At 41.1% G+C, this 10,856-nt stretch overlaps 1 protein-coding gene across 1 annotated transcript; it reads right to left on the reverse strand.

Annotated features, from left to right (window-relative positions):
* Window positions 1–437: 437 nt before the first annotated feature.
* LOC137292039 (uncharacterized) lies at window positions 438–1,901 on the reverse strand. The gene has a single exon (XM_067823591.1). The coding sequence runs from the start codon at window positions 1,899–1,901 to the stop codon at window positions 438–440; it is 1,464 nt and encodes a 487-aa protein (XP_067679692.1).
* Window positions 1,902–10,856: the final 8,955 nt, after the last annotated feature.

The following is a 10,856-nucleotide window of genomic DNA, read 5'->3' on the forward strand; positions in this document are numbered from 1 at the left end:
TTGGGGTTGGTGTTTCAACCAACGCTGTAGATATCCGCATGACATTAGTCTACACTCGAGGACAGTGGGTCCACGACTATTTCCACCAATACCCTCCAGCAATACAATTGTAATAAGTGTACTGGTCAGCACATTTCCATGGCCGCGATCCTATACAACATGTTTGGAACGTGTCACAGATTGCTATATCACGTCGTCTGTCCCGTCACGAAATTACAAGAGCTTGTGACAGACTTCCACAACAACAAACACGTGACTCATTAGGAGCGAGATCTTGGGTGTCGTTGTCTTGTCTTGTCTTCGAGATGGGGGTTCTCACTTTTGTCTCCGAGCATGTTTGTGAACAGTGTGAACACGTGACTCTCTCGCATACGATTCTTCACGTGTTTCAGTATATTCTGGCGCAGGGGTTCACGTACCACTGATCCTGTTGGGGATCACTGAACTTGGGGACCACCCACGCGGCACCGAGGATTTAAGTACAATCTGATCCTTGGGTTCTTACACACGCTACTGAGCAGGTGTGAGTACAGTCTGATCCTTGGGTTCTTACACACGCCACTGAGCAGGTGTGAGTACAGTCTGATCCTTGGGTTCTTACACACGCTACTGAGCAGGTGTGAGTACAGTCTGATCCTTGGGTTCTTACACACGCTACTGAGCAGGTGTGAATACAGTCTGATCCTTGGGTTCTTACACACGCTACTGAGCAGGTGTGAATACAGTCTGATCCTTGGGTTCTTACACACGCTACTGAGCAGGTGTGAGTACAGTCTGATCCTTGGGTTCTTACACACGCCACTGAGCAGGTGTGAGTACAGTCTGATCCTTGGGTTCTTACACACGCTACTGAGCAGGTGTGAGTACAGTCTGATCCTTGGGTTCTTACACACGCTACTGAGCAGGTGTGAATACAGTCTGATCCTTGGGTTCTTACACACGCTACTGAGCAGGTGTGAATACAGTCTGATCCTTGGGTTCTTACACACGCTACTGAGCAGGTGTGAATACAGTCTGATCCTTGGGTTCTTACACACGCTACTGAGCAGGTGTGAATACAGTCTGATCCTTGGGTTCTTACACACGCTACTGAGCAGGTGTGAGTACAGTCTGATCCTTGGGTTCTTACACACGCTACTGAGCAGGTGTGAGTACAGTCTGATCCTTGGGTTCTTACACACGCTACTGAGCAGGTGTGAATACAGTCTGATCCTTGGGTTCTTACACACGCTACTGAGCAGGTGTGAATACAGTCTGATCCTTGGGTTCTTACACACGCTACTGAGCAGGTGTGAATACAGTCTGATCCTTGGGTTCTTACACACGCTACTGAGCAGGTGTGAGTACAGTCTGATCCTTGGGTTCTTACACACGCTACTGAGCAGGTGTGAATACAGTCTGATCCTTGGGTTCTTACACACGCTACTGAGCAGGTGTGAATACAGTCTGATCCTTGGGTTCTTACACACGCTACTGAGCAGGTGTGAATACAGTCTGATCCTTGGGTTCTTACACACGCTACTGAGCAGGTGTGAGTACAGTCTGATCCTTGGGTTCTTACACACGCTACTGAGCAGGTGTGAATACAGTCTGATCCTTGGGTTCTTACACACGCTACTGAGCAGGTGTGAATACAGTCTGATCCTTGGGTTCTTACACACGCTACTGAGCAGGTGTGAATACAGTCTGATCCTTGGGTTCTTACACACGCTACTGAGCAGGTGTGAATACAGTCTGATCCTTGGGTTCTTACACACGCTACTGAGCAGGTGTGAGTACAGTCTGATCCTTGGGTTCTTACACACGCTACTGAGCAGGTGTGAGTACAGTCTGATCCTTGGGTTCTTACACACGCTACTGAGCAGGTGTGAGTACAGTCTGAACTCTTCTTTTGGTTTCATGGCAGCAGCTACAAATGTGGACAATGTAACCTTCTATGGAGAGATAGGAGGGCTGGGATGGGGGATATGAGCATTGTATATATACTTATGGAAACAAATAATGGAACACATGTATGAGCCAGTACTCCTTTATTTCCAGGCTTCTTTAAACAGCTGTGCATTGCACTGTGAGTGTAATTCTGGAAGTAGATAAAGGAACACTTGTACTTTCACCTGTTCCCTCGTTTGTTTCCATGAGTATATTACTGACTGTATATAACTAAAATGCTAATGTTGAAAAGGAAAATGGAATGGGCAACAAAGAGGATCACGTTGTAACATTTGACAAATGACCATCAACTGTGACCTTGAAGATCGGTTGTATGTTTGTTTCACACTGGCTGCCACTAGTATCTATGATCCAGATTCGTAATACTAGATGTATATTTTCGTGCTGAATTGGTATAAAATACTCTGATGGTGTTTTCGCTGACACAAAAGTGTGAAATCGTCTTCACGAACAGATTCCACGGCGATATCACTATTGATAAGAAATACAACATCACTGAGTAGGAAGAGATGTCTATTTGTCTTGCAAGGGCGTACTGTATCAGGCATAGTATCTGATGGGCTGGCACAATAGATGTGTACAGGAAGACACATGCAATGAAACTGGTACTCATGGCAATACTGACACCACTCGTAGAATCAGAAACCAGTAAGTGCTAGCAATGAGATGAGGCTCGGTCTCAACAGACAGCTAATGTCAGGAGGCACGGATGACGGTGATTGTGTCAGTCTTGACATGTGTAACGGACTACATGCTATTCTAGGGCAATGGTATCGTTTTCACGGGTACCGATGTGTTAAGGGCAAGTAGCCCTTATCGGTTCGGAAATGGCATTTATCAACGGCCAATGTTACTTAACCATGTGTCACGCTTCGAATAGATCGTCATTCTTGACGCGCTTGAAGGTTATACCACTTTTGGAGATGTGGAACAATGGTGAGTGTTGTAGTGGCATTTGCGGTTTGCCATTTCCCCAAGAAACGATCGATTTGGCAATTCACGAAGACATTAGTTTAAGATAAAACATGATATGTTTTAGAGTAGCTATTTGGGTGGGTCTTTGGTTAATTTCTATAGTTTTTGCATCCATTTTGTTCTGTAAACATTTTGACTGAGTCATATACACGAATGCCGCTGAGGACTTGAGACGTTAAATTAAACATTTATGTTAACTCCCTTTTGCAACACCATGGCCGTGTTACCGTGAAGTGACCTGATCGGCTGTATGAGGAATACAATACCCTTTATGCTGATTATGAGTACACATGCCAAACAGAGCAAACAGACTGACAAAGAAACGGAACCTAAAGTGTCATCTTTGACAAAATAATCCCTACACTTTGTACAGTTGGGATATGACAGGTATTAATCCAACAATCGATTTGATGTCGTGCACAACAGCAAGGTAATATTCAGCTAGGGCTGTCATGACGTTCAAACAAGGACAGGTCAGTTAGTTCATTGCATTTTTGTAAACATCTTGACTTCGAAAAAGCTGTCAAGTGGTGGCGCCTTCGTTTCTTTCATTTTCAGACTGACGGTGTTCTCTATCATTTAGGGAGCTGACACGGAAGAAGCGGATGAAATAAGCACCTAAAAACTAAACGATCGTTTTTGAACACTTATGCAAGTGCCAAGTACGATTACACAATTTAGATACGGGTTGGGGATGAAATAACAGGAGGGGCGAATAATGGAAGGGAGGAAACCTTCTGTCATTATCCGGTAATCGAGTTGTGAAAACTGAACCTATACGATTCATCTTTCAACTAAACATCCATCTTACACGAATGAAACATGTCCTTGTACATCGGGAATTCTATGGAATACTGTAAAGGACATTCTCGTGATCTCGCATTTTCGCGATCTCGACCTTTGGAAACAAGCTTAAAATGTCAAAAGTGCGAGAATGCGAGATCGACAGAGAACATGAGGATGCGACATTTCATTTTCTCACGTTCTCGCATTCTTAAGTACATAAGAAATTATAACAACGGGAACGGGCTTACATAGACTACAAATGATTTTCAAGCAATGTCATACATTTGTTAAATGCTACTTGGGCAGTGAAAAAAATGAATGAAGCGTGACCACAACATTACTAATATGCACATGCGCCTTGACCTTGGGATAATGCGCATGCGTCCAAAACGCCAGATCGCTAGAACGCGAGAAAATGAAATGTCGCATTCTCGTGTTCTCGCGATTTCGTGTTTTTGTAGCCTTTTGTGACAATTCGAGTTTTCGAGATTGCGAGATTTGACAGCATGTACAAATGTCGCACTCTCGTGTTGTCGACTTTTGACAGAAACGTGTTCTGTACCAAAAACACGAGAACGCGGGATTTGGCCAAATCCCTCGTTCTCGCGATCTCGCATTCTCGCACTTTGGGCTTTTTAGGCTTCTTTCGAAAGGTCAAGATCGCGAGAATGCGAGAATGTCCCTTACAGTATTCCACAGAATTCATCTTACAATTATGTCATACTGGATGCAAATAGTTTCAAAAACTTCTTTAAGAATTGAATTAACACTTTGCGTGCATTTCTTTCGTACCCATATAACATTGACAGTTTACATTCGGAAAATAAACCTTTGAATTAATTAAATCCTTTTCTTCATGGTTGTGATGGATATATACCGGATTAAAAATGTCGGTTACAGTGAACGTTTCATGCCTACAGAAGAAAAACAGACTGTATAAAAATATTTTCCTTGATTTTTTCAGATTTGGAATATATGGGCTGATCAAGGACTGAGGTAGATCGTATGGCGAGGTAAAGATTGTTTTACGTTTGTAGCGCCTAACTTGAGAGACACATCGAGCCGTAATCGATGCCACCTTTTCAGTGCTAGCTCACTGAGTGGAGTGCAGCGAAAACACACCCTAACAGCGAACAGCCTAAATGCGTTTACAAATGTATGGTGTTATTAAAAAACATCACGTAGACATTATTCAAATATTTTCGGTGAAGAAAAAGAGAGGCATGCCGTCAACGTTTGTCATACTCTTTTTATTATCCTGCGTCATGAGTATGCAAATAGTCTCAAAAGCGAGAACATGTATTGAGCCAATGTGTAGTTTTGACATTTTGCATCCACATAAGGATTTGAACACACCTACTCTGGAACTCATTACGGCGAAACGTGGGACTCATGAGCAAACTGATCAATATGCATTTTGAATTAATGCTTGAAAAAAATTTCATAAGAAATCCATTTGTAAATTACTAAAAAACAACAATAACACTTAGCTAATGGGGATGTTTTTGTGTTAGATTTACACAGAAAACTGAATTTCTATGGGATATGAAAATTTAGAAGACTGAGCTGGAATTTTGAAAATACTTATGTATGATTACTGCAAAGCGTCTGGGTTTGAGTCTCAGGCGTTTGGATGGAGATAATGAGAGAGAGAGAGACACACAGACAGACAGAGACTTTGAGGCAGACAGAGAGAGAGAGAGAGAGAGAGAGAGAGAGAGAGAGAACTTACTAGATTTTGTCAAGGTAGACCACTGAGATATCATGTAACGGCTGGTGGGTCCCTTTCTCTTAACTGCAGCGAATGAGGTAGGGCAATGAAACAAGTATCATTTTTAGACGTCATATATCATCAAGATCTACAATGCCAATATCACCTTGTCCCTTTTCGTCGTTTGTCTCAATGCTGTTTACATCAGGTTTTATAATGACACGTGTTATTTAATGAAAACAAAAGTCCGCTACAAAAAGGGTCCACTCATTTGTCAATTGTCTGACGGTACAATACAATGGGCCATATGGGACTATGTGTAACGAACTAATGCATCACTGTATACAAACAACTTTAATCCTTTTTTTTCAATCAAGCCATGTGTTGGCCTAATGTAGTGCGCCAAACTTGACCAACTTTCTCCAAGCCCCACATTCTGCAAGCACTTCAAGGACATCGCCAAGCATACATTTTTTCGCTCTGGCGCCTCGTTGCTGGCTTAAATTAAGGTTTTACTGTGGAGTCAAGTTATGTGAGATTTCTATATACATGTGTGATTATAAGATAAGTTTAACGTATTTTCCAGCAGGTTACCATAAGGTAACCTCATAAAGCGTCAGTGTATTTTCTTTTGAATAGCATTTATTTTATATATTGATATTTCATTTGCTCAGAAGTCCATTGTTTGTGTGCTAGCAACAGAACTCATTATCTACTTCCTGATCGAGTTCATCGTTGGAGAAACATGAATATCCAATGAGGCTTCAGTCTGTAAACACAACCAATCTTTCATTAAAATTATGGTGCGGATTCTTCAGGTAGAGAAGGAAAACGTACTCTCTAGACCTGGTGCTATCATGTATATAATGATCATGGCCTTTTTGTTGTTCCTCAAGCCAAAATGAAACTATATGTTTTTGTGCGTATGGTACAATCAGATGTGCTATTATGTCGGTCAAATGCGGCAAAGTGAATCAATTATTGCAGATACATGCTCTGACATCCAGGTTTTAGTTAGACTGTATTGTTTGTGGTAATAGCTTGACAGACACATCACTCACAATCTGACGTAATATGTATGAATGCCAACATTTGAAGAAAATGGACGGGTGTTTCGATTACTGAATTCAGAATGACATTTTACAAACAGGTTGAACATAAATACAGCTTATCACGAACATGTTTTGGATGATAAATACATAGTGTTTAGAATATACCTAATTAATTTAGTGAGCACTGGCGAGCTAAATGCATTGTAACTATTCCTAATACAGGATATTTACAACATCAAAACACATCGCGTGATAATCTCAAATTCTCTTTTACACAAAGTCAGTAAATGTTTAGTAATTTTCTCAATTATACACATGTTGTCCTAATATCAAAATTAAATGACACATTTGGATTCACATATCATGGTATTTATATTATTTAAGATGAATAATGTAGATATGCATAAAACATTCATGAGGATTACTTTCACAATCGATAAAGGTTAAGATAAGGTTTCCGGTGATATTGTGCTGAAGAGCGTCGTTGTCGTTGCACAGGAAACGTATTCATCAGACTATAAATATCTCAAGTGAATATGTTTCTTAACGGATAATCATAAGTAGAAGTGTCCTGTTCCACAAGCAGATGTTAATATATACACATGAACATTAATTAAGCACCACTAAAAATCGATTGTAACAAAAAGGGATCAAAACAGAGAAGTCAACCAGTTATATCTAAATACACATGCAGTTAGCATGAAATTCACGTGCTGGCTCAAATGCATGCTTTTCGTGCTAAAGTTCTGTCATGGTACAAGCGACTGAGGGGTATAAAAAGAAGAAATGAAGTATTCTCATTGCTTTCTTATCGACGCATCAATAAGTGAACAGTGCTGAAATTGAACTTTTCTGGACATGCCGAGGCGTAGGCTCTCTGAAAATACCAGATGGCAGATTATTGGTATGCATGAAGCTGGTTTGTCCTGTCGCAGCATTGGGTCCACATTGACTATCAATCACACTGTCATTAGTCGCCTTGTAAGGAAACATGCGGCCATTGGTTACGTCTAGGATTGTCCAAGATCAGGAACGACCACTCTCCGTGATGACCGTGCCCTAGTTCGCATAGTGAGACGCAGGCTCATGGCCAGTGCCAAAGATCTCAGAGAACAATGGAGAGTGAGTGTTCGCCTCTCAACCAGCATCATCCGAAGGAGGTTCAGGTCCGCTGGACTTCGTGCACGTCGTTCAATCAGACGTCCCTTATTCACTGATATAGACACAAGGCTCAATGTTTGGCGCGGTGTAATCAACTACAAAACCACAATCTGAGGCCTTTGCGCGGGATCCACTGGTCCGATGAAAGCCGTTTTCTTCTTCGTGTTACTGATGGCCGTTGGCGATTTTGGAGAGGGAGTGATGAGGCGTATCAGCAGCGGATGATCCATGCAGCTGAACCCTTTGACGGTGGCTCTGTAATGGTGTGGGGGGTGTATCTCCTATGAATGCAAGCTGAATCTTATCACAATTCAAGGGACACTCAATGGCCAGAGATACCAACAGTACTGGAAGCTGCTGTTGTCCCGCATTTTGATAACCACCCCCTCGCCAGTCGGCCAGTATTTATGGACGATAGTGCTAGGCCCCATCATTCCAGAGTTGTTATCGCTGTTGTCTGTGTGACCATAGTTTGGGACATGATTATTGACAACGTTTTTAGTGCCCCCCTATGACCGTCAATACATTAAAGCCGAAAGTAGCAGCAGTGTTTGTAGTTGATGCATTGACACTTTAGATGGTTCAGTTAACGAAATCATAAAGGTGTTTGGCTTCCATATCATGAATGATCGGTGTGTTGTGTTAAACACAATCTTATAGCATGAAAATGGGTGGTGCTTAATTAATGCCCATGTGTATATCTGTGTTAGTTACCATCTGTAGACTAGAAGACTTCGGTAATCTGAAAGCTTCGTGAAGGTTTATCCACGCTTACTAAAGAAATGTCTAATTGTGTAACCTTTTTCACGCAAGAAAGGGGAAATACGTGCCTCGGGATCTAACATTTACAAGACAAAACATTGTGAAACAGGCCTAGTTTGGGGACTTGACCTCTGCACGTTCGGTTCGTATCATTATGACTGACAATATAGCTTATACTATTTTACTATTTCCTATTTTCAGTTGTATTGTCTGTATCGTATAAGCTCTCTGTATCATGTGGGCAAAGGCATCAGGAAATCAGTGCGCTTGCCAAAGAAGTTGCTAACCGTCCATCTGAAGACATAAAAACTTGACCGGGCCCAAAATGTTTCCCGTATGTATGTATATAGAACATGATGGTTATATAATGACGGTAGGAAATCTACTAACAACGATGGCAGCGATAAGAATATTTCCATAATATGCAATTCCGACATAAGCATGACATTCTGTTATTGTGTTCATTAATGTCAATTTTGGTAGACAAAGCTGAAAATAGACACCGAAGACATGAATTATTGCAAATGGCTCGATCTAAAAGAAACGTTGAGGAATGAAGTAATACGTTTTGTCACACAATCTCGATGGGAGTTTTGTTTTGTCTTTGTGCAGGATCTAATTATGAAACAGCAACAACTGTGACAGTCTGAATGGTGTCACTTCATACCCAGATCTGCAGCGTATACTCGTGCAAGGACACTGTCTACTTCACCCTTATCAGTTGATATGAATTCAAAGAAAATACTGAAGCTTACGTTAGTGGTAAAATTTAAGTTTTATGGTTAATATTTAAAAAAGAATTTGATGCATTAATTTCAAAATCACGCAGAATGCACACCGAAATAAAAACTTGCGATGCGAGTTTGGTTTGATAAAGAAGCCGTCTCAATAAGGAACATCGTAACCGTAAATGTTTGACCTTTGAGAGGTCAAGGTTATCAGATTAAAACGAATAAATTGAGCTCATCTTGCACGACAGAGGCAATGCCGGTATCTACACCCGGTGGGTAAAGAACATAGAAGTGCTTGAGCGAACATATTTCAGCATAACAACCGACATTTTTCACCAGTAAAGAGACACGTTCAGAATGCACAGATTGCACATAGTCAGACTTGTAATCACCATTTTATGTCACAATCTATTAGAATTGTGACATTTTAAAAGGTTCATTCAAACTCGTTCAGATCTAAGGTTTCGCGTTCTTCAACACACCACCCATTAGAAATGTCAACACAATTCCCACCGAAAACATATTTGCAGAATTGGTACACACGTGTAGTACAAACAATCGGATGAGGGTATTGGCACAATCAACATTTCTTGACTTTGAATTACATCCGAGTTTTGGATTAGATTACTCGGGACATTTCATGTTCCATAGAATGAAAATATATCACTCAAAGTTTGCTAAACATCAACACAAACATTGAGAGCATATTTCCAAACCTGAAAACGAAGTGCTTAAATACTCCAAGTGATACGATTTCAGATGGACATAATTGGTCTTATGCTCGCAATCTTTTTCTGATTCTTTTAAGGGAGTCACGACTAAGGGAGTCAGCTACTCTGTCACGACTAGTGAATGACATGAGGTTTAACGCCCTCTGTTGACAATATTCCAGCAATATCACGACGGGATCTTCAGTCGAGTCCAGTCCAGACGAGTTTGTCAGATTTCGGGTCAACATATTGTTGGACGCTTTGATAAAGAGGTGCAATGATGCGGTCACGATATATGTAGCCACGGGTTTTCCGGCACCTCCCGCTCAGGAAACACTGACCTCACGCATCGCGTGCCTGTTCATCATGAAATTGAGGACCCATATAAAAGAGTTACTATACAATTATGTACGATGGTATTCCAATCGATATTTGATTGATGAATATCTCCGCACGATGATCCTTAGCAAACTTTGAGAAATATATATTCTCACCCAGATTTACATGCGTTATTGAAAAAAAATACACCGCACAACAATATCTTCTTCACAGTGTGTATCTTTATTATGTGTCTTTCCCCGTGTATGTCGATGCGTGTGCGCGCGTGAATCCCGGTCTGAGTGCATTTTAGGGAATAATGTCCAAACAATCTTCATCCTTGTTCAAAATTATGTGGCGTTAACCAACCAGGAGTTATGCGTTTCGATCATTCGAACTCATGATCAGTTAATCAGTGAATTAAATCGATCTTACACAATTGGTAAAAACTATAATCGCAAACAGTTGATATGTAGGAATTTGACACCTGAGTTACAGTAACTTCTATTTCCATTTGGCGACTCTCGGCAAGATATGAAAGTGTTATCTCCCCTCCACCAGGTGGTGCAAGCAAGTCACATTTTGCGTCATTTTCCAATGCCACCTTTCAGATAGCAGTCGACCCCTGAAGGTCACAGTTGCTTTTCGCTTTTTTAGCCCGAGGGTAATCGTTTTCGTGCATAATCAGTTTAATTTTATA

This window comes from Haliotis asinina, chromosome 7, assembly GCF_037392515.1.
Source record: "Haliotis asinina isolate JCU_RB_2024 chromosome 7, JCU_Hal_asi_v2, whole genome shotgun sequence".
In the NCBI taxonomy this organism is placed as follows: domain Eukaryota; kingdom Metazoa; phylum Mollusca; class Gastropoda; order Lepetellida; family Haliotidae; genus Haliotis; species Haliotis asinina.

Excerpts from the sequence above, each read along its gene's own strand:
- LOC137292039 (XM_067823591.1), bottom strand. The coding sequence starts at position 1,901 with ATGAAACCAAAAGAAGAGTTCAGACTGTACTCACACCTGCTCAGTAGC.